The sequence below is a fragment of the Callorhinus ursinus genome, unplaced genomic scaffold (assembly GCF_003265705.2).
Source record: "Callorhinus ursinus isolate GAN/ISIS: 27379988/994484 unplaced genomic scaffold, GSC_fseal_2.0 scaffold10, whole genome shotgun sequence".
NCBI lineage: Eukaryota > Metazoa > Chordata > Mammalia > Carnivora > Otariidae > Callorhinus > Callorhinus ursinus.
In genome coordinates, this window is record NW_027397072.1 from 78,256,848 (window position 1) to 78,277,413 (window position 20,566).

Here is a 20,566-nt window from a genome sequence, read left to right on the forward strand (position 1 = left end):
GGGTCACTCCCAACCTCAGGGTAGGCAAAGATTTCTTAGACAGAGTGCAAAAAGTCCTAACTCTGTGCTTTGGTTTGCTATCCCTGCTGTAACAGATTACCACAGATGGAACACCTTGAAACAACACAAACTTATTATCTTATAGTTTGCTTATGTCAAAAATCCAGTGGATTCAGTGATGTCTCTGCTTGGAGTCTTACAACACCAAAATCAAAGTGTCAGCAGGGCTGCATTCTTTTCCGTGGGTGCTAGGGGAGAATTTGTTTCTTTGCTCTTCATATTGTTGGCAGAATTTAGGTTTTTTTGGTGTGTGTATGTGTGGTTTTAGGACTGAGGTCCCCATTTCTTTGCTAGCAGCCCGGTGAAGCTGGTTCTCATTTATTAAAGCTGCTCACATTCCTTGGTTTGTGACCTTCTTCCTCCATCTTCAAAGCCAGCAATGGCAGGTGGAATGCCTTTCATGGTTTGAATCTCTCCTGCCTTTTTTCCCCATAGTCACATCTTTCTGACTCACCCTTCCACCTTCCTCTGCTACTTTTAAGAGCTTGTGTGGTTAAGCCCACACCAGTAATGCAGAATAATCTCCCCATGTCAAGGTTCCATGACCTTACTCACACCCATAGTGCCTATAGTGTAAGATAGTCACAGGTTCCAGGGATTAGGATGTGGATACTCTTTTGGAGGGGGGGACAGTTTTCCTGTCTATCACTCCCTAAGACTAAAAGTCTAACAAACAAAGCTGAAGATCTGTAAGAAAATAAATTGGTAATCCACAGACTGGGAAGAAATATTCACAACACATATACCTGAGAAAGAACAGGTCCAGAATAAAATATGCATAAATCAACAATAAAAAAGTCAACAATTCAGTTTAAAAATGAGCAAAAAAACTCAAGCAGACTCTTGACAAAAGAAGTTATAAAAAGGAACAACAAGCACGTGGTGAAAAAATGCTTTGCATCATTAATCATCATGGAAGTACAAATTCAAACACATCCATCAGAAAACTATAAAATAAAGACTAACCCTACCAAATGTTGGTGGGGATGCAGAACAACAGGAACTCAGATCCATTGCTGATGGGATTATAAAATGGTGCAACTACTTTAGAAAACTGTTAGCATCTTGCAAAGTTAAACATATCCTCTGCTATAACCTAGAAATGTCACTGTTAGGTACTTATGCAAAAGAAATGAAAATGCACATCCACAAAAAGCCATAAACAGGAACATTTTTTAGCACCTTTATTTACAACGGTTCACCACCAGAAACAACCCAATGTCCATTAACAGAATGGATAAATAAATTTTGATACATTCATACAAAGGAATCTTACTCATCAATTGAAAAAGAGGGAGAGTGATTATCAGTACATACAACAACGTAGATTCAAGAACAGACCAAAGTGATGGAAATCAGAAGTTTGTTGCAGAGGCTGGGGAATTGACTGGGAAGTATGAGGGGGAAATTCCTAGTCTGATGTTTTGAAGAAGTTCTCCATCACCAAAGTGATGGTTGCACAGGTGCATATGATTGTCAAAACTAATTGAATTGAAAACCTAAGCTCTTTGTATTTTATTATATCTAATAAATAGTGAAAATTCATAAAGGCACATGAGAAGATAATACAAATGGAGAGAGAACTAAAATTATTTTTCAGAAGCAAAAATCAATTTCTGCATTTTAAATCACCAGTGAGCATTTAAAAAATTGGGAATGATGAGGGCAGGCATGGCAGAGTAAGGACCTCCAAAGATCCTCTCCTCTATAAAGGCACTGAGAACACTGGCAGAAATGGTCATAGTCAGTTGTTTTAGATTTCTGGAAACTGACCAGAGACTTGCAGCAGTCTGGGAAGCATTATTGCTCTTCCAAAAAAGGCAGTTGTTTCTACCAGTGTTGAACTTTGATTTACCATGTATTTCATCAGTTCTGAGATATATGTTGTTGTTTTTTTTTCTGTTTTACTATTTAATCAAAAAGTGTCTTACGATCAATAGCATATCACAGTCTAATGGCAGTGGATCCTTTGGCTTTCATTGTGCTTTTCACAACAGATAGGGTGTTCGATTCAGTGAAATGGGATCATTTTTCCTGTGGGTCACTCCTGTGTTAGGATGATCTGAGTCTTATCTATTTCAGAATGCTTATTAGTACAATAAACTTTCCAACTGAAACAGTTCTACAAGGTACTGTTACTTCCAAAAAGTAACAATTTTGGTAATCTTGCATTTGGTATGAGTCTTATAAGGAGAATAAATGAGCAATGACGTCTTTAAAAAAAAACGAAAGCCTTTGTTAATGCTGCCACAGATTTTTAAATTTGCTTCCAACACACATCCACACAGAGACCAGCGGGGCACCACGGCTCAGGGCTAGTCACCACAGCCATGGGATGCAGGCATGTGTAGCTGTGTCTTGATTCTGTGGCTGGTTAGCTCAACGGGTTAGAAGCTCAGATAGTTACTAAGGTCCAACATTATGGGTCAGACCCCGTGTGAGGTTGTTGGCTTTGTGTTCTAGTTGGTGGACACAGAACAGCTCAGTCTTCCACTGGCACTTAGGGCCTTTGCTGTCCTGAGGGTGGGGGTGGGGGGAGGGGGAAGGGACGGGGGGGATTGTAGGGGACGGGGGGGAGGGGACCCACAGGAAAAATGATCCCATTTCACTGAATCGAACACACTGTCTGTTGTGAAATGCACCATGAAAGCAAAAGGACCCGCTGCCATTAGACTGTTGAGAAGAGCTTGTTTCCAGTGTAAAAGATCACCTCCACATGACAACTGACAGTGTAATCGTCCCATGCCTTTGGTGGCACTGACTTTTTTTTTGCTTTCTCTGGGGGTGCTTGGAACCGAGAACTAACCAGAGGCTGATTTTAAAGGACTTGTTTGTTTCCCATTTTGATTCCATAGCTTGCAGTGAGTTGCATACTCCATCGCTAGATCGAAAACCAAATAGTTTTGTAGCAGTGAGCGTCACCACCCCTCCTCAGGCATTCTGGACGAAACACGCACAGACGGAGATCATCGAGGTGGGTGCTGCCAGCTCCGACCCTGAGCTGTGTGAGGGGCTCACGCCCTGTTTGTAGCCTCCATGGGAGGGCTGCAGGTGACCTGAGCGCTGGTAGCTGCCACTTCACGGATCCTCAGTACATTGATCTTACTCTCCACATTCATCTGCGTGGCATTTATATTTGCCATATCCTTTACAGTTACTGATGAGCCATTGGCTGGTTGTCTTTGAACAGTGATCCTGTAAGGTTGTTGCCTCTTAAGAGGTAAAGGGCCCATTCTTCATTGTCATTTGGCTGCTGCTTTCGGAGAGTTGTGTTCATTAATCACAGTTTGGAGAGTGTTAACTACTAACCAGCCTTCTTACTGGACATACCCCTATTTTTATTGGCTTTCTTATTACATCCTTTTGCATTGGGTGTTTTATATTTATGTTTTATGTTAAATTAAGTGATGTGCATTCACCTTGGGAATTTTACAAACTCCTTTTAGGTAATTGAGCACTGTATATAAGTTATGAAACTGAGTATAGGATCTGTGCGAGATTGTGCAGGGTTTTGGCTGTGATGTGAGCGTCTCTGTGAACTAACCCCTCCCTAGCAGTCTCAAACTTAAACTGCATTTCCTTGTCTTCCCCCTTTTACATTTTGGAACATAGGCCATCCTTTTTCATTCTCTTGGAAACTTACTTCCAAGTTCAGATCAACAGTTTTGTCCTCTAAGCATCTGCTGAGGACTGCCTGTGCCATGGAGCGCAGTGCTGGGTGCCGTGGATGATACAAACACCTCAGAGGCCCATCCTGTGGGTGGGGAGGCAGTGAGCGTGGTCTGTGTCCACACAGCTGTGTGGGGATGGGTGGAGCAGAGAGAGGAGGGCAGCACATGGGGGGTGGGGGCCCTTCTAGCTCAGAGGATTGGAGAGGCTACGTCTGGTGGTGCTTAGTGAAATTCTGACTTAAGAGATCTGGGTGGGGCCCAGGACTCTGCAGTTGTCACAAGCTCCCAGGTGATGCCCATGCAGCCAGTCTGGGGACCACCCGTTGAAGAGCACGCCAGAGTTCTGTGGTAGTCACGCGAAGGCATGCAACAGGAAAGCGTCATGTGGGTTTGGAGAGTAACCTTATCCTGCTGTGTGTGTGCAAAAGGCCCAAGTGGAGGAGCAAGGGAGAGAAGCCTGGAGCGTCAGGCCAGGAGTTTGTAGCGGGCCAGTGCAGGCCTTTTGGAGGGGAGTCGCCTAACTAGATGTGTTTCAGGGAGGTCCCAAGTTGACAGTCACCTGGGGGGAGTGTGTAGGACCTGACTGGCAGTGGATAAAAGGGGTGCATGTGACAGGCCCTGGAGGTGGTTTTGTGGGAGCATTTCATTTCATTGTCACTAGGTGGTTGAGAATGTTGGAGAAAGAGGCACCAAAGCAGACGTTTGTAGCCTCCTTGGGAAGAGGGCCAGAGATGGCCTTAACCAAGGGCAGATGGAGGGGGAGGTTGGGTGGGCTGCCACCCCAGCAGGCTGCCCAGGAGGGGCCGTCCAGCAGACCCTGAGAGCCTGCATCTGGAGCTGCAGAGGGAGCACAGCTAGAGGCGTGGAGTCCACGTCACGCACAAACAGGAACTCAATCCATTTGGCTGAGATAGTTAAGCACTGCCTGGGAAAGAGAATATGTTATGGGGCTCTGGGGGCAGGGCTAACCGGCGAGGAAATGGCCACCTATGAGCTAGAAACTCACAGCTCGTCTTTTGAAAAGGATAGCCTTAAAAAGGTCAGTTCTTAATTATTCCATCCATGGGATTCTGGAAATAAGAAATGACTTAAGCCATTCATTTCTTCTCTCATCTGCCTTTGTACCTCTTAAAGGAGAACAACCCAAAGTAGGAGATCCAAATACATCACTCATTTAAAGGGTAATACCAGGAATACAACGTGGACATCCAACTCGTTTCATTCTTAGAGGATCCCTTCCAGTGAGCGAGAAGCTCTTAGAGTGAGCCCGTGGGCGCGGCTGTGTGGTGGGCCTGCCTGTGGTGGCTGCCTCTCTAGAGGCCGGTCACACTACTTTGTCCTTTCTCTAAGCAGGATTTGGGCTTGTTTGTAGGCATCCATTTAGGCCACCATCAGTGTTTGTGTTGATCCAAGTCAGTAAGAAGGTTAGTGTCTCATTTTGAAGATATTGGTGTGTTTCCAAAGCAATTACTTGGAAAAACCCAACTCTGTATTCTGATTTTATTCTCTTTTCTCTTCTAGGGAACCAACAATCCTATATTTCTAAGCAGTATTGCCTTCTTTCAAGACTCTCTTATCAATCAGATGACCCAAATCAAACTCTCCGTGTATGATGTCAAAGATCGATCTCAGGGAACAGTTAAGTAACACGTTGTGGTTCATGGGATTTTGTTCCCTTTTTTTAAGTTCTGTAATCATCTGAGTGAGAGGTGAACACAGATTAACTTCACTACTTTGCTCATAAAGTCACTGATGTCCAAATGTATTTGTCTTTAGGAATTTCTTCCTGAGCATCCCTGTTGGGCTCCTGAGATAGGGTCAGATGTGTTGTGGGAACCAGCCTGCTGGACTCCTCTGGGGCCTGGTATTTGGACCAGAGGCAAAGCAAGCGTACTAATGCCTTCTCTCCCCGCTCTTCCTCAGATGTATTTACTGGGTTCTGGAACATTCATTGTCAAAGATCTGCTCCAGGACAGGCATCATAGGTTGCATTTAACACTAAGGTTGGTATTTAATTTTACTCCCTTGAGAGGATCTAGAATTATGAGGTCCAGGGACAGATCGGGGGGAAGGCCCCATTTCTGGCACTCAGAGAGGGCCCAGCCCCCTCCCAAAGGCTGGTGTCAGTGAGGAGGTGGTTTCTTACTTGAGTGAGATTAAAACTCAACCCATCAGAGGACCTGTTAGGGAATGGAAATGTGCAGTATCCATAGGAAATGTGAGCCCTCTTCTATGCAGACCTAAAGGAAAACCTATCTGATAATACTCAGTATTTTTGTCTATCATCTCTTCCCTCCCCAATAGAATATGATCTCCTAGGCAGTAGGGTTTTTGTCTGCTTTGCTTCATTGCTGTATCTTAAGCACCTAGAACAGAGCCTGGTGCTCAGTAAATATTTATGGAAGGAAGGAAAGAAGGGGAACCGCCCTGTATCCCTGAAAGGAAGATGAAAGGGGTCAAGATGTCAGCCCTTCCCAAAATCATTTCGGGGACAGTTCTCACTGAAACCCCAAGACATGGTGTTCTTTTTTTCAAAATAATGTAAAAGTTGGGAAGATAGTCCAAAATAGCAAAAGAAATTTGACAAGGGTTAATCACCTGCTGGACAGTGCACCATTCTAAAGCTACGGTGAGAGCAGTGGGTCGCAGGCATTGGGCAGAGCGAGAGCCTGGCTCGGCCCTCGGTGTGCATAGGGAGCCTGCCTCAGCAGGAAGGACTGGTCTTACAGAAAATGCAAGGGGTCGTGTGGGGCAAAGGCTGCTAGAGAAAAATATGTGCCAGAACTAATTCTAGTTGGACCAGAGCTAAATATAAGAAATGGACATCTTCCTTTTGAAAAGGGGCTACATAGGACTCTTGAGCAGAGAACATGGGGGGAAGCCCTTCTCCAGGCATTAGAACAGTGAGAAAAAGCCACAAAGGAAATTGTCAGTATGTGTGACCACATAAAAGTTTAGAACCTGGCTAAGTTGGACACCTTAAATAAAAGGCCTGAGGCGTTAGGGTATCCCTGGGGCCTCCCTGGATGAAGTGGATGGGCCCGGGCTGCTGGCAGCCAGCCTGAGGGGTCTCAGGGGTGAAGCTGAGCAGGGCTAGGGTGGCATTAACTGTATCATACCATCTTTGGGATGCTTTGGGAAACCCTGCACTTACTTGGGGTCCAGGCCTAGGTCTTGGGTGTAATCAAAGCTTAAGGATGGGTGGGAAGGAACAGAAGGGGGTTCAGTGCCAGAAGAAGGTGTTTTCCAGTCCTGGTTCCGGGATGCGTCCTCATCACTCTCGGGGACAGAGGTTAGCCCAGGGGGGCTGATGGGTGCCTCCCAAGCAAGCATTGGCTCTTCCCCTCCAACTGTACCCCAGGCATATCTACACTTCTCTGTGGCGCTGTGTCCCCTCCCAGCCATAGCCCTCCTCTCTGCTCTCACAGCTTCCTTGTCTGCCTCCCCCGGAGCCTGTGCATGTAGTGAATGCTGGCTGACTGACCGCTCGATGACCCAGGGTGGCTGAGCTTTGCGTTTAAGCAGAAAACGAAGCGCAGGTACAATGGCTCTTATCAAAGCACTTTGCTCGTGGCAGATCTGCAGAGAGTGACCGTGTGGGTAACATCACCGTGATCGGCTGGCAGATGGAAGAGAAGTCAGACCAGCGGCCCCCTGTGACCCGGTCTCTGGATACCGTCAATGGGAGGGTGAGCATACCACCTTGCTCCTCTCTGTTGGAAGGAGTCTGAGGATCTGTCCAGATGGACTTGGCCTCTGTGCTCTGGGAAGGGAAAGATAGGGCCCCCGAGGCAGAACGTGCCCATCCCCCCTAGGCACTTCTTGAAGTAGTGAGAAGGGGGGTCCTTCAGGGAGCATGACATGCAAGGCTCTGCTGGGTGGGGGCCCGGCTAGAGGAGCTGCAGTCGGGCGGGGAGGGGGGCTGGGGTGTTGTGAATGAGGCCTGGGTTACCTTTGCTGTTTTGTTAGAGCTTCCCTCCCAGGCACACGTGTGCCCCACAGCCACCTTATGTGCGCCTCCCATCCACACACCCATTGCAGCATCTCACATACCTCTCCTCCTCTCCCCTCCTCCACCCTCTCTCTTGGCACCCTGTCTCCCATGCACCGTCGCTTGGACATGGCCCCTCATGCTCTCAGACTACAATTCCAATATACCAAACACTGGTAAGGGGTCACTGCTGTAAAACACGGAGCTAGCTCATTTTACCCAAAACGAGCCCGGGAGGTCAGCTGTGCAAACGTTCCTGAGCATCGTCCGTTTCCTGCCTCTCATTCTGTACGTCACAACACCACAGGACCAGGTGAAGTGACCTAGTCACTAGAAAATCATGTTTCGTGGCCTGAGTGCAGTGTACTGGCAGGTGGATTAATTTGTGGCTGGGGCAGTGTATTACTGTAGAGTGAATGGTGGATACTAATTTTAAGAGTACTTTGATGATGCACATGGGCCCCATTTCTGCGGAGTGTTCTGGAGTTGTCTGGGTCTCACTGTTTCTCTGCTTTCCTGTCCACCTCATTAGATGGTTCTCCCGGTTGATGAGAGCTTGACAGAGGCGCTGGGAATCCGATCCAAGTATGCTTCGTTGCGAAAAGACACTTTACTGAAATCGGGTAAACAGCTTCCTCCGTTGGTACTCTTGCCACTCTTGTGAGTGTCCACTCAGGCCCGTGCTCACCCTTTCCTCCCCGCCTGCTTGGATTGTCACGGCCAGGCACCCTCTCGATTGTCACCTCCCTGCCACGTTTCCAAGTGCCGTGCTTTTTGCCAGCATGTGGCGTTTGTAATATTCCAAGCAAGGGGTGTGTGTGGGGGTCCCTCCTTCATTCCACTCTTTCTCGTGTTACCTCGGGTTTGGTGACTGACAGCCTCCCCGCCCCCGCCCCTGCACTCCAGAGTCAGTTCCACGTCCTGGGACAAGACGATTGCATGTGGTGGGTGGGGGGGAGCAGCCAGGTTCGGTCATTTTGGTGGGCTTTGGTTTAAATATTCTCGTTCTCTCGAGAGGAACAGTAAGGAGCACTGTTGAGGGCTCGGGGGAGGAGGGCCCACGCGGCAGGTGTGTTGCCGGCTCACACACAGCCTCTGTCCCCTCCGCACCCCCCACCTCAGTGTTCGGCGGCGCCATCTGCCGCATGTACCGGTTCCCCACCACGGACGGCAACCACCTGCGGATCCTGGAGCAGATGGCGGAGAGCGTGCTCTCCTTGCACGTGCCCCGGCAGTTCGTGAAGCTCCTGCTGGAAGAAGACGCGGCCAGGTGAGGCAGGCCGGCTGCCCCTTCCTTTCCAGAAAGTTCTTAGATGCGGTGGGTAGAGCACTGGCAGCCGGGAGGCTGGCTTCTGACCCAGCCACCGCTACTTGCTTGCTCGGCGGCCTTGGCTTGCTGAAACCCGCGTTTGCTCACCTGTTTCCCGAGTTCCTGTGCGTGGCCATCCCCAGACAAGGTGCGGGAAGCACCAGACAAGGTGTGCCCAGCACGCAGTGCCGACTCCCTTCCCTTCCCCCCTCCTTTCCCCTCTCATTCGGCCTGTAGAAAGTTAGGAGTGGCTGGTCGTTCTTGAGTCCTGGGCACCCGGGTCAGCAGTCTCCTAGGGGAGGACCATGGTCGCGGAGGCTACAGAGAGCTACGAGTGACCCATCCGGGCCCTCTGGTCCTCCGCATCCCTCAGCCCGGGGCATGTTCCATATGATCCCATGGCAGGGAGAGCCAGAGAGGGGGCTCAGCGCCCGCTGAGCGTGTTACCCATCTTCCTCACATGTCCATTCTCCTTGCTGTCATAAAACGGTGTTAATTATGAACACAATATAAGAACATGAAAGGACACAGTGCAGTCAGGATCTCACTGTTCGAATATAGGTATTTTTAAAAATTTTTTATCTTGAAAAAACTCAACCTAAGAATGACAAGAATAATGCAATGAGCGGCTTTATGTCTGTATGTGTACTATTTTATGGTTATTTTAGTTAAAAATTTTTTCCTTTCAGCTTTTCCATATTTGTGCAGATTTTCCTAACTCCCATCTCCATTTGCACAGATCTTCAGTGTTCATGTTATAATGTTAACTGTGGTATAAATTCCCATTATTTGGTCTACTAGGTGATAACTTCGAAGAGTTGACTATTTCACAAGAACTTTGGTTTTGAGGGTTTTGTTGTCGTTGTGTTTCCCACCAGTTTCACGCATGTGGCTGGTGTGGTGTGTGGTGTGGGGAGACTTCTTGATGAGCGAGACAGACTGTGGAAAGCAGGCCCTCTGGAGAGGTGGGGGCCACGCCCCGAGCCCTGGCTGTGTGAGCTGGGAGCAGAAATTAGAAGGGGTGGTGAGAAGGGGAGTGATCCTGTGAGATGGTAACGGTAAATGGACACCCGAAGCACGGGCAAGGAGCAGGAAGACGGGCGGAGACATGGGAGAGGGTCCAGCAGCAACCCCAGCAGATGGGGCTCGCGTGCTCATGAGCAGCCCCGCGGCTGCAGGGCCAGCCGGCCAGCAGTGAGCAAGGACATAGGTCTCACCACGGCCTCGCCTGCGTACGTACTCTTTTACCTTGATTTTGCTATTTTCATAATAAAATGGTACAACTTTCTTTTTTAACTTAAGACAATCTGGTAGATTCCATAAAATTAGCTTTTTTTCCCCCCACAAAGGAAAACATGCATAGTATAAAAAAAAAACCAAATAGTGCCAAAAGGCTTTTAATAATGACCTAAGTCTTGGGGCGCTCTACTGTCTGATCTTCCTCCTAGAAACAACCACTTTCAGCCGTTCTAGTGTGTATCATTGTATTGCTACATAAATGTGTAGCGTGCTCTCTTAACTGGTTTGGGGGTTAGCTACTGATTCCCTGTGGTGAAGATTTTAGGTCTTTTGTACTTTCCCGTTCCCCAGCTTCCTAACAGGGTTATGCCCCCGCCCTTTTTTGAAGTCCATCTTGTGTTTTCATTATGCTGATTACGTAGCCATTATTTACTGCTGAGCTAAGATAGTTATGTTTCAGTTCTTCTACAGCTTTTATTTTTCTGGAGGTGACAGATCTTCTTTCTTCTCTTCTCCCTTCCCCTGCCTTCCTGCTGCTTTTAGATTTAGATAGCTCACTACTCACGTGGAGAAAGAAAGCATAGCCAAAGTTGCCGGCCCCCTGTGGCCCTTGTCCCTTACCCCAGGGGACAGCCCTGAAACAGAGGGGGCTGGGTGAGCACAGCAGAGCAGGCCCCCACCCCCCACCCCCCCGGCCGGCCAACTGTGGACCACCGCTTGGCAGCTTTAGGTCCTGCAGCAATGTTCTGAGGGGCCGGGTGGGAAGGCCCAGGCCGCCCTAGAACATGGGGGCAGTGAGAAGCTGTCTCACAACGGCCCCTAGACGAGACAGGTGAGTGAGATGGCCTCAAGCAGTCACTTACGGGCCTCCACTCCTCTCATCTCCCAGGAGGGTCCCACGTGGCCTGTGGGGCTCTGGGCAAGGAGCCACTCCCCTAGAGCCCCTCTCCTCCACTTAGTTTTCCCTGGACATTCGACAGTGTTTCTGTGAAAAGCGCCTCTGTGCTTTTCCACGTGGTGAGTGGTCTGCCCGTCATACAGCCGGTCCTCCTAGAGTGGTGTGTCCTGTTCCCCCCCCCGCTTGCTGTGTAGACCTGCAGTGTAGCCATTGTCCGAGGCCCTCCCTGGCATTGACCACACTTCCATGTCCGTGTTGTTCTCCTGCTTGGTTGGGACACCTGTGCCTCTCCCAGGGAAGAGACCTCCACAGCCTCATGTGTGCATGTGTGTGTGTGTGCGTGTGTGTGTGTGTGTCTTCCCTGCAGAGTGTGTGAGCTGGAGGAGTTGGGGGATCTGTCCCCTTGCTGGGAGAGCCTCCGGCGCCAGATTGTCACTCAGTACCAGACCATCATCCTCACGTACCAGGAGAACCTGACTGACCTCCATCAGTACAAAGGTGGGTACTGGGTCTCCATTTCCCCAGCTAGAAAATGAGAACCTGGCTCAAATACTCTCCCTGACAGACATGCTAATGGATTTTTAAAAATAGATTCTCATGTAGGTGTGAATTCTTTTGAATATGGCTTTTTCAGATCTTAATTAAGAAGACAAGTATGTGAATTGCATTAAAAATTCCTTCTGTGGTGTCATCTGCCAAAGCAACTCATGTAGGATGAAACTTAGGAGAGACGAAATCACAGGCTGCTGGTTCATGTTATTTTTTGTCTTGGTCTAAAGTGCCCAAGGGAAATGCCCCAAAAGACGTAAATCGTTTGCTTTGAGACAAAGTGGTTTCCTAGATTTCCCAGTTTAAATATTCAACAGTCCTTGTATTGAACATCTGAATTGTCTGAGTGGAGCTCTACATTTTAAGTATAGACACCTCACATTTCTTCTTGAAAGATCCCGTTTGATTTTCAAAAGACTCTAAAGGTAGATTTAGAAGACTTTTCTTAACTAATTCCCTTTTTATTCCAAAACAGAATGAATTTTTTGGTTTTTCTTTACTTTATTCTCTCTCTTCAGATTCTTCCCTCCCCCCCACTACATAATAGGATTTCAGGGTTAAAAGAAAATCATAAGTCCTTAATATTAAGGTTTTGATATGAACCTGTCCATGAACTTGGCTGAGAAGAAGTCACATACAGTCAGGTCAAAACTTGGGTTTGGCTTGAATCTGAAGGGCAGGTCTAAGTGTATTGGCAGCATATAGCTGAAGAGACTTAGGAACCTACCCATGCCAGATACCTGTTACCTGGGAAAGCGGGAAACCCACATGAGCTTGAGTTTTCCAGAGCAGAGCATCTCAAGTGTCAGTGTGCATCCTGGTCCCTGAAGATCTTGCTGCAGTGCAGATCTAGGATTCTGCATTTCTAACAGGCTCCCAGGTTACCACTGCTGCTGATCTCTGGGCCTCTTGTAAGTATCAGGCCCTGGAGGACAGTCTCCTAGCACAAAATGCAAGGTAGACAATGGCTGGTCTGCATTTTGTATACTGGTATGATTTACCTTTTATCACTAGAGAGTAAGTTTATTTCTTCTTCTGATTGTCAGTGAATTTGTAACCCCTTTCTTTTTCTAGGCATGTAGTTCTTAATTAGTTTTGGATTCTTTTTTTTTTTTTTTATTAGTTTTGGATTCTGATTGTAGGAACAAGATTGTAGATATTAGTTATAAAACATCATCCAACCTCCTTAACCCCCTGAGTTTAGGTTTGTGTTTCAGAGGGCCAGGATCCATGCTATGTAGCATTTGTTTATCTTGATAGATCTGAGGTGAGGAGCGGACCTTTTCATTTCTTTGTGGAAATGAGATGTGTTGCTCTGGTTGAACCAATTTCTTAGATCTTGCATGATGGCGGTCTCCAGGGTTGGAACAGGCAGTCCCTGGCATGGGCCCATTTGCTTTTTATAGCAGTGCTGACATCGTGTTGCACAAAATCAGTCTTTATGTCAGACTTTTCAGTTGAGAGCTGAGTCATGGGAGGGCAGGGCACCGTAACCGTAACCTTCTGAAGCTGCTCCTAGCTGGCTCTGCTCACCACCTGAGCACCCAGAACCAGTCTTCTGGCCAGTGAGCTGCCCTCCCTCCAGTGTTTTACCCAGCCTGCTCTCTGGAAATGAAATGTGCTCACGGGCAACTCAGAATTTCCTCGGCCACTACCAGCACGTACCTGCCTATGTGCGGCCGCTTCTTCAGAATATCACTGTCCTACTCGCCCCCATTCCTGAATGCAGGGCACATGTCAACGGTCCTTATTTTCTCATATTCCGTTTCTTAGGTCCCTCGTTTAAAGCGAGCAGTTTGAAAGCAGATAAAAAGTTAGAATTCGTTCCCACAAACTTGCACATACAGAGGATGAGAGTTCAAGACGATGGGGGGTCAGGTAACTATTTTTCTGTTCCTCTCACTAAATCACACTTGACTTCCTTTCCCCCCATGTGCTTGGTCCCCATGCTGCCCCACACATGCACAGCCTTCCCTGTGTGTGCTTCTGCCTGGCAACTCAGATAAGAGACATGGCACAGGACCCTTGTAAGGTCTTTGTTTCCTGGGCTTTTCCCTCCCTTTGTTCCTTCCCCTTGTCCATCCTCCCTCCAGCTTCCCTCTGTGTTTCTGTGGCAGCAAGTCGCCTGTCAGTTATCCTTCCCAAGGAGGGGTGCAAGCTGAGTGTTACCGGTGGTTGCCTCCAGCCCTTTGTGGCCCCATCTGGAGACGTGCAGGAACCCCCTCTCTGCTGAGATGATGGTGCTGGGCTCCAGGGGCCCTCGGACAATCAAGGCTGTGGGGCTGAGGGAGCGGGCTGCTTGGAAATGGGCTGGCGGGGCAGGGTCCCGGAGTTGCGTGCATATCCCTGTAGCTGGCTTGTCCACAGGCCTGAGCCCAGAGTAACGGAGGAGAGCTTTCTGTCATTCAGATCAGAACTACGACATTGTCACCATCGGAGCACCAGCTGCACACTGCCAAGGTTTTAAGTCAGGAGGTCTCCGCAAAAAGCTGCACAAATTTGAAGAGACCAAGAAGCAGTAAGTACTTGGAGGGTGTTCATGTGTCCTTGTACAGCTGTCTGGTGCTTCCTAGGTCAAAATAAAAAAAAATAAAAATCAAGAGGTGACCGCAAAAACATCCAGCCATCCGATGTGCTTTTGTGCGGCGGGAAGAACTGCCTCGTGGCCCGGGTGCTTCTGTGTGTGTGACTGAGCTGGGGGGCGGGGCGTGAGGGCACCTGATTAGTGGTCCTGACCCTGCAAAGGAACAGCAAAATTGAAATCCCCTGGAAGGTGGCTACCCCGTGTGGACCCTCTGCCGCCTCAGCTGTCCGTTAGAGCCCCGGGTCTGTCATGCCAGGTGTGCGGTGTGTGTTGAACGCCACAAAGTGTGAAGCCCGCAAGAGAGTGCTTCCTTTCCTGAACCAACTGCGGTGGTAAACATTCCCTGTTTTAAGAAGCCTGGAGTGGGGCGGGCGGTGGGAGGGGAGCTACACGCAGCTGCAGTCCAAACAGGAAATGGCCAGGTAGGCAGTTGGGGAAGGGCATCGTGGAGCGTGCAGGGAGGTATTCCTGAGGCGTGGTGCTTTGAGGACAGGAGCTGAGGGGGAGGGCTGGCCTTGCTGGCAGCCTGTTCAGTGCGGGGCCACATGCTGGTGACCCTGGATGCAGGGGTGACAGAGGTAGGCCTGACCGCGAGGGGCTCCTGGCCTTGCCTGGGAGCGGACGAGTCAACAGCACCACTTGGAGCAAGCACTGCCATGCTTGGAGCAGGGGTGACGGGGAGAGAGCCACAGGCCCCAGCTGTTGTGTTGGATATGTGGGAGGCGTTGGTGATCTTCCAGAATGTCACCCGTCAAGATTTAAATAGATGAGGGGGGCAAGTATAAGAAGTAGGGGCGATGAGTGTAGATGGTCCTGTGAGATCCTTGGACCATGGAGTAGAGGAAATGGCATGCAGGTGTCTGTCTGGTGAGAACGGTTATCACTTGATTATGTGTTCGGGCTGATGGGGATGGCGAGAGTGAAGAACTGTTGGTAAGAGAAGTCGATGGAGCAAGGTTCTGTAGATGCAAAGGCCAGACCAGGCAGGGAGTCCTAGAAGGTGGGGTGCAGAGAGGTCCTTGAGGAGTGAAGAAACAAGCTGAGGATACTTGAAAGGGTGGGACTTACCAAGGGAGAATGCAACAGTTGGAGGGAAGGTGAAGCCAAGGCCCAGGGGGCATCAAGAGAGTCGGCAAGGCGGCCAGGTGGAGAGCGTTAGCACCTGCCAGGGAATCAAGGCTCTGGGCTGCCATGGCCAGGAGTCTAGACGCGGCTTGAGAAAACTTACCACAGACAGGATCAAGGAAGGGGTGAAAGGTCAGGTACAGTGGCCGGTCACTGGACCAAGGGGATCAGGGATGCAGCTAGGAGCTTCTCTGCCCATGGGGCGAGGCTGGAGGGGTGAGCCGGCAGGTGGAAGAGAGCGCACTAGGAGAAATCCCCGCTCAGATGTGTGCATAGGTGGCCCGGAGCCAAGTGGACCCTGGAGGCAGCAGGAGGAAGAACAAGGAAGGGCCAGTGGTTAGGAAGGGTAATTTCAGCCTTCAGGGCGGGCGACATTCTTCGGAGGCCCCCCAGACAGCCCGCTTGACCTTGATTGATCCCACCAAGGGGTCTTCCCCTCCCAGACAAGCCAGACCCACCTGAGGAGTCACTGACTCTGCTGTTCCCTGGGAATTACGATGAAAAGGAAGCTTGCAGTGCTCCCCACAGCTCTGCACAGCCAGCGAAGAGAGCGTGTGTCTGTCACTCCATTGCATGTGGCTGTGTGGGGGTGTGAGTGGGAGATTTGAGGATGCCATGGGGACCGTGGAGGGGAAAGCGCATCAGGAGGGGGCGCCACTGGCCGTCCCTGTCCCAGAAAGGTCAGGATGTTGATACCTGATTACCCAGTATATTAACTTCAGAAATCATTACTTCCAAAATGCTCCTGGAGTATATTTCAAATAAATAATACAAATTTTCATTTAATTTCCTTCTAATGTTATTAAAATCACCTGTAGAAATGATTTTCATTATTTGAACTATACTTTAAATGTGGACCGAACTCGGCCCACAGGCGGAATGTCCCCCTCGGGTTTGCGCACAGACGCAGACGTTGCTCTGAAGAATAAAAGCACATTGGGCTCATAAGTTTTATGGTCCCTGTAGTGGGTGCCTCAACACATAATTTCAAGGATTTTGACAAAAGATAACTTGGCTTTTTAATTTTTTGTTTTGCATTTGGTGTTTGCTAACTGCTAATATTTCGTTTTGGTTCTTTTCTTTAGCAGTTTTGAGGAGTGTTGGTGAGTTTTCTGTCTGTGGAGAGAGTGTCTGTTTGGGTCTTGCTCTCCTGTAGAGAAAGCCGGTGCTGTCCCCTCCTCTGTGAGGTGCTTCAGCCCTCGGTGCCACCGGGGGGCCCTGGTTATAGCCTCGTAGACAGAATTCTCTCTTCCAACTGCAATGTTCTTTGATAATGAATAGCCCATCTCCAGTCTACCATTTTACCTTCCAAATCCGGCGGCACTTTGTTGCTGTGTGCGCTCTGAGGAAGGACCCTGTTTCTCCCAGGCCAGGCAAGTCACTGGGTGCTGGCATTTCAGGTCCACCCATCGGTGTGGTCGGGAATCCCTTTCTGGCCTCTTTTATGAAAGTCTTAGGGTTTCCGTTTTCACTTCACCATCACCTCTAATGGGAATGAAGCCAGCTTCCATTTCTTATGAATATAATTTATGCAGATTTTTAAAACAGTGTTCCTTGGGCCGATTTTCCCCCTGAGGGCAAACCAAGAACTGATAGGACCAAGTGATTTTTTTCCTACCAAAGAATTAGATGGCGGCCAGAAAGCACTGTGTCTGCAGCCCTGGGGCTCCAAGGCTGCCCCCGGCCCCTTCAGCCATGCCCAGCGCGCTTGCTCAGGCGACAGCCAGGGCTCTGCGGTGGCACCTCGCGTGGTGACAGCATCTCAGAGCTGGGGGAGCTCGGGGGCCGTGGCGGGGTCCTGCCCGACATGGCAGTGCTCTGCCGGGGACAGCTGGACAGCTGAGGCCTCTGGGGCTTTCCCTGTCTCTAGGACTAGGACTGAGCACGTGTGCTTGTATACTCACCATCATCCCCTAACAGCAGCTCTTTGAAATTTACTCTTCCACACCCCCCGCCACAAGCTTCCTGTGCATAAGCCCCAGATTACTGTTACTAGAACGTGACCTGTAAGAACACAAGGTGAGTAGGGGCGGTGCTCTCCTTCGGGCTTGGGGGACCATATGTACTGGTCGAAGTGTACACGGCCATCTACATACATACACGTATATCTACAGAAGCACACATTGCGTGTGTGCTCTAAAGATTGGGGCCAGGGAAGGACAGATTTTTAAAAATCCTATTTGAGATTGTGTTTTTAAGACTCAGTTGTCAAATGGCAGCTATTCATTTGGAAGAGTGATTGCAGATTGGAAAGTAGTCGTGTGCACATCGTGCTGTGAAATTAGTTCTCAGATCATGCAGGCTTGGTTGTGGTCTGCTGCATGGGCTTCTGGCAAATCCATCGTGTTTTATCGTGGTGTGTGGGCTTGGGGTGTTGTTTCTTTCTGGGGTGCTTTGGTTTTTGGGTTTTGCATGTTTACACCATAGTCTGTCAAGGGAGGTGTTTTGGGGACCTGCCTTCGGGGTCCAAAGAGCCCAGTGGGGGTGGGGGGGGCCTCAAGTCCTCATATCCAAGGGAAACGATGGAGGTCGTGCTGCTCCACCTTCTCCCTCTTCCCCAAAACCCAAAGGGCAGCTCTTTGAGGGGACCTGTGAAGGCTGAGAAGGATGGGGACCAGTGAAGGCTGAGACTCCCTTTCCAGCTAGAGCTCACAATTTCAGATCACAGGAGCTATCCCCACTGGGGCATTAAACTACTCTCTGCTTTCCTTGGCTTCCTCAGATGGTTTGAAAACTAACTTTATACTATTAGATTGATTGAGAATCCTGGCTGAGAGACTTGGATTTATCACCTCCATCTAGAAGGGCCAAACACGGTAGCCGGTCCCCACACAGCCGGGACATGAGTCGGTTCTCCGGAGGCTGGTGTTTGTGCCGTGCAGGGGCTGGGCTGTGGCTTTGACGTCAATCCTAAGACCTCAGATCACACACTGCTTGGTGACGAAGGAAGGAGGAAGAGCCAGGTTTTCAAAACTGTTGAGGTATCCAGGCCAGGCCTCTGGCTTGGCATGTTCTTCACCTCCTTCGTCTGATAGAACATTATTTTTCAAGGTAGAGAAGTCCTGGAGAAGGAAGTCTAGTTGTCGGGGTCAGAGGTGTGAGGGCGGAGCACTCTGGGTGTGTGCACAGAAAGTTTGAAGATTGGCCCAATGAAGAAACAGGTCTCTTGTGGAAAGTCTGGCCCCCATGGCAGTCTCCCTTCACTGTGATAAACTGACCCCTTCTGAGACGAGCAGACCCCGTGCCTCCACTTCAGTACTGCTGATACATGGACAGGCGAGGTTCTCAGGTGCAAGGCTACGAGCATTTGGGTAATTACTGGATTCAATATCTGTATATGCATTTACGTAAGAATACAGACACATACAGATAGAGACAGAGGACTTCACTGTGTTTGAATATTTCAAAGCCTCAACCGTATGGACAGAAAGAATCTCTTGAGATTTACTTTTGCCCATCAGCAGCTAGACTAGCCTAGAACACCCCTGAGGATCAGAACGCTTTACTTAGTGTTGGTTGTGGGCTGGGGTTGGGAGACTGCTGCCATCCTCTTAGATTTGAGGAGACCCCTTAGACTCTGTTCTTATCCTTTCTAGTACACCATCCAGCTGCCAGTCCATAATCTACATACCACAGGACATCGTCAGAGCCAAGGAGATCATTGCCCAGATCAATACCCTGAAAACCCAAGTGAGTTACTATGCAGAGCGGCTCTCGAGGGCAGCCAAGGACAGGTCTGCCACTGGCCTCGAAAGAACCCTCGCCATCCTGGCAGACAAGGTACGGGGCACTACCCTGCTACATGTGAGATGGGGGCTCCCTTGGGTTTCCAGAAACCCTTGGGCACGCCATGTGTGCTTAGAGCCGTCTGTTCCAAAGGTGACACTGGGATGACCTTGAAGATCTAGTTTCAGGTTAGTTCCCCCAGAGGCCCAGGGAGTTTTGGTGATTTGCCTGTGGTCACAGAGCTGGATGAGGGCAGGCCAAGGACAGCACCCAGGGCAGGTGACTTCCAGTTGCTGCTTCATGCAGATGTGTCTTCCCTCAAGTCCATGGGGTCCATTTTGGAGGCTGAGGTCGTTCCACGGCTTTCTTAGCAACTGCCTACTCAGTGCATTTTTTCCAATTTTTATTGAATTGGAATTTGAAAAAAGCTGAGTTACTGTACAGACATACAGTAAAGGAAATATAACTTCATTGGCTTTCACATAATCAATAAGCCATTTTCTAATTAACTGTAATTTGATCCTGATTAAAAATATCTAGGGGCGCCTGGGTGGCTCAATCAGTTAAGCATCCAACTCTTGATTTTGACTCAGGTCATGATCTCACGGTTCTGGGACCAAGCCCCATGTCGGGCACCACGCTCAGTGAGGAGTCAGTTTGGGATGCTCTTCTCTCCTTCTGCTCTTTGCCCCACTTATGCATGTGTGCATCCCCACTCTCTCCCTTTCTCTCTCTCTCTCAAATAAATCTTAAAAAAATGTATAGATAGATATAAATATATAAATATTGGTCCATACTGGGGTATTAGATATACCAGATCATTTTTATGGATGATGCTTTTTCACATTACTCAGTCTCTCAGCACACACACACACACACACACACACACACACACACACACACACGTATATAGATTCTGATCACACTTCCCCACTCACACCCACTTTGCTGGGGTGAGGTGCTGTTCCTGATCAGAACGTGTTATATCCTTCACATGTGTTCACTCAGCAAAGAGATCGAGAGCTGGAAATTAGATCCACTTGGAAAAGAAAGATGATGTTATCAGAAGGAAAATTATGAGCCACAGAACTCCTGCTGCATACAGAATTCCCCAGAACCACAGTGCTGTGCTGAGAGTCCCACTGCCCAAAGTCCAGGGCTTTGAGTATTAGATGCAAAAAGATAAGACTTAAGTGATGGCATCAAATTCCTGCCTGTCCCCTGGAACCAGAGAGGACAGCCGAGGACGTCAGTGAAGGCAAGGACGGTGGGCTCTCTTCAGGCCCTCCCTTGAGTCACGTCAGGCTCAGAGGCGGGCAGGAACTGAAGAATGTCAAAGAGATTTCTCGACCTCCCCATTCTCCCTGTGTCGTCCAGTCTTTTTGTGGGAGCCTTTAAACTCAGCCATCCCAAG

General features: G+C 49.1%; 1 protein-coding gene across 11 annotated transcripts in view; it reads left to right on the plus strand.

The window, feature by feature from the left end:
* The window catches only part of INPP4A (inositol polyphosphate-4-phosphatase type I A), a 130,520-nt gene that overhangs the window by 77,304 nt on the left and 32,650 nt on the right, over positions 1-20,566 (plus strand). For 8 of the 11 annotated variants that reach the window (XM_073897828.1, XM_073897818.1, XM_073897824.1 and 5 more), the window contains exons 5-15: positions 2,916-3,034; positions 5,253-5,369; positions 5,655-5,734; positions 7,309-7,420; positions 8,255-8,345; positions 8,845-8,992; positions 11,536-11,666; positions 13,491-13,595; positions 14,127-14,235; positions 16,512-16,529; positions 19,023-19,206. In XM_073897828.1, coding sequence (XP_073753929.1) covers positions 2,916-3,034; positions 5,253-5,369; positions 5,655-5,734; positions 7,309-7,420; positions 8,255-8,345; positions 8,845-8,992; positions 11,536-11,666; positions 13,491-13,595; positions 14,127-14,235; positions 16,512-16,529; positions 19,023-19,206 — 1,214 coding nt within the window. The remainder of the gene's footprint in view (positions 1-2,915; positions 3,035-5,252; positions 5,370-5,654; positions 5,735-7,308; positions 7,421-8,254; positions 8,346-8,844; positions 8,993-11,535; positions 11,667-13,490; positions 13,596-14,126; positions 14,236-16,511; positions 16,530-19,022; positions 19,207-20,566) is intronic. The other 3 variants (XM_073897822.1, XM_025868969.2, XM_073897827.1) reach the window with 1 other exon arrangement.